This window comes from Caenorhabditis briggsae, assembly GCF_000004555.2.
Source record: "Caenorhabditis briggsae complete genome, chrIV, whole genome shotgun sequence".
NCBI classification, from domain to species: Eukaryota; Metazoa; Nematoda; class Chromadorea; order Rhabditida; family Rhabditidae; genus Caenorhabditis; species Caenorhabditis briggsae.
In genome coordinates this window covers 3,007,454-3,010,320 of record NC_013487.2, presented here as the reverse complement: position 1 = coordinate 3,010,320, position 2,867 = coordinate 3,007,454, and the positions used below count along the sequence as shown (strand labels likewise).

At 37.9% G+C, this 2,867-nt stretch overlaps 2 protein-coding genes across 2 annotated transcripts in view; one reads left to right on the top strand and one right to left on the bottom strand.

The window, feature by feature from the left end:
* The window catches only part of CBG22379, a gene marked incomplete at both ends in the record, with an annotated part of 4,051 nt that extends 2,677 nt beyond the window's left edge, over positions 1–1,374 (top strand). The window contains 2 exons of the mRNA XM_002647157.1: positions 704–864; positions 987–1,374. Of these exons, the coding sequence (XP_002647203.1) occupies positions 704–864; positions 987–1,374 (549 nt within the window). The remainder of the gene's footprint in view (positions 1–703; positions 865–986) is intronic.
* A 312-nt stretch (positions 1,375–1,686) lies between these two features.
* CBG22378 overlaps positions 1,687–2,867 on the bottom strand; it is a gene marked incomplete at both ends in the record, with an annotated part of 11,422 nt that continues 10,241 nt past the window's right edge. The window contains 2 exons of the mRNA XM_045244945.1: positions 1,687–1,929; positions 2,133–2,262. Coding sequence (XP_045097554.1) covers positions 1,687–1,929; positions 2,133–2,262 — 373 coding nt within the window. The remainder of the gene's footprint in view (positions 1,930–2,132; positions 2,263–2,867) is intronic.

Here is a 2,867-nt window from a genome sequence, read left to right as displayed (position 1 = left end):
AAACTCAACTTGCGAAAGTTAGGCCACCATGTTGGAATGACCTAAAAACACACCAGTTGCATATAAGGCCATTTCTAGGGCAAAAAATACCGTGGCCTAGAAAAATCATGTTTTGAGAAAGTTAGGCCATCATGCTAAGAGTGTTTAAAAATGGTCTGATACAGCCCAGGTGAATTTAAGAACATTTTACGTCGTTTGGGCATGGTGGCCTAACTTTTGCAAGAATGGTTTTTCTGGGGCACAGACTTCAATGACCGAGGAGATGGCATAAGTAGCATGTAGGTGGTGTGTCTAGGTCATTTTACCGTAGTGGCCTAGAAAACGGTACCTGTAAAAGTTAGGCCACCGTGCTAAAATGACCTAGAAATCATACCAGGTCAATATCAGGTCATTTCCAGGTCATTTGAACATGTTGGCCTAGAAAACCCGAATTTGCAAAAGTTCGGCCACTATGTTAATATGGCCTAGGAAACACACAAGGTTCATTTTAAGCCATTTTACGGTTATTTTAACATTGTGGCCTAACTTTTGCAATCAGATTTTTCGAGTCCACCATGCTAAACAGCTTGAAAATAGCCTCATATTCATTTGATGCATTTTCTAGGTCACTTTAACATGGTGGCCTAGAAAACCCAACTTGCAAAAGCTAGGCCATCATACCCAAAATCTTCTAAAAATCAATAAATCGATATCATTCTTCCAGATTTCTCTAACAGCTATCAACCAAGAAGGGCACCGTCAATCCACGCCCCTTCTCTCATACGAAGGACATTCTAGAGACGTCAAATGTATGACGGCGACGTCGGAATTCCTATTAACAGGAGGAGACGATGGAAAAGTCGTAGTTCAAATTGCCAATTTTAAGTGAGGGAGATGTTCAGATTTTTTAGCCGAAAATCGATAAAAAATTCAGCTGAAATTGGAATTTTCAAAATTTTCAAAAATTCCAAAAAACATTTTTTTTTTCGAAATTTCAAGATTTCCAGAAATCCAAAATTCGGCTCCGATGCCCTACCAAATCACCATCCATTAATCCTGAATCGTGCAAAATTGGCGGAAATTGAGGATTATGGAAATCCAACGTCTTCAGAAGCTTCAGAAGACGTCGTTCGCGATTCAGAAGCACCTTCATCATCAGAATCGTCAAAAAAGACGTCCTCTTCATCATCCCTTTTGGCTTCAGAATCTCCAAAACCCGAAAAATCAAAATTCGAAAATTCTGAAGATTCTACGTCTTCTGAATCGGCAAATCCCTTAAAAATGTGTTCAGAAGGCAAAATCAAAAAGAGAAAAGACGAGAGAGGAGGAGACGCAGAGAAAAAGGAGGATGAGGAGGCGGTGGAATCGAAAAAGCCAAAAATCGAGGAGAATTAATTTTTTTGATTTTTCAGTGTTTTTTTGTTGTTGTCAATTTTGTTAATTTAGATTTTTAAAATTGGTTTTTTCAAAAATGTTTTTGTTAATTTTCAAAATTTTAAAGGATTTTTGAGGACTTTTTTTAGCTTCAATTTCAAATTTAAGCTTCCAAAAAGTGATTTTTTCAAAATTCCTTCAACAATAACTTCAAATTTCAGTTCAAAAACGATAAACAAAAAAAAACGACAAAATTGGGTAACAATGTGTGTAAAAATCAACAAAACAAAACAACTTAAAAATTCAAAAATCCTCAACAACTTGTTCAAAAAATTAAAGAAGTGCATTTTTGATCCACTGAACGACGGCCATGTTCTCCACAAAAAGGTCCTCCAGCTCGTTCCAATTCTCCTTTTCGTACTTATAAAATTCCTCCAAAACCTCTGTGAGCTCCTCGTCTTCTGGCGATGCCACGTCATTACCATTCTTGGTGCTCCAGACGATGGAACGGTGGGTTTTGAGAGCGGTGACAGCGTAGGATTGGACAAGTTCGAAGTTTTTCTTGGTTTTCAGGACCTGAAATTTAGGATTTTCTTGAGAAAAAGGGGGCGGAGCCTAAATCTATTTTTTAATTCTATAAAAATAATAAAAATGGCTATTTAGTATCGATTTTTGGGTGCAATTTTTTGTAGTTTGTAGTCTATGTAGTCTATTTTTGTAGTCTGTGTTGTCCAACTACCCTAACTTTTATAGTTTGTAGCTAATTTCTCCCTACTCACCTCCAACAACATTCTGAAGAAGATCGGCAACGTCTTCGGATTCAGCGAGCGAATCTGAAAATCGATTCCCGACAAATTCATCTGGCGAAGGATATCGAACGCAGCGAGCAGGTCCTGTTTCGTGTTGGCGCTGAAAAATGATGGAAAATTAAGCTGAGTAATGGAAATTAGTGGGGGTTTCTAGATTATGAACTATGGTGGCCTAACTTTTGCAAGTTGTGTTTTCTAGGCCACATCCGGAAATTGGCTAGAAAAACTTCCAGGGCGATTTTTATGCCCAAAAAAGTTGGTGACCTAGAAAACCTCAACTTGCGAAAATTCGGCCATCTAGTATTTTGTTTTGGCACTGAAAAATGATGGGAAATTAAGCTGAGCAATGGGAAATATGATAGAAATTTTGAAAATCAAAATTATGAGCAATTTGGAAACCAAAAAATCGAAAAGTTTCAGTTTTAAACATCGAAAATTTGTGTTTTCTCGGTCAGTTTGACATGATGGCCTAACTTTTGCAAGTTGCGATTTCTAGGCCTTTTCAACATAGTGGCCTAACTTTTCGAAGTTGAGTTTTCTAGGCCACCATGTTTAAATGGGCTAAAAAACACCCAAAGGACCGTTCCTAGGCCATAAACTCTAGTGACCTAACTTTTGCAAGTTGAGTTTCTAGGCCATCACTTTAGAACGACCTGAAAGCGCACCAGGAGCATGTTAGGGAATTTCTAGGTCATTTGAGCCTTG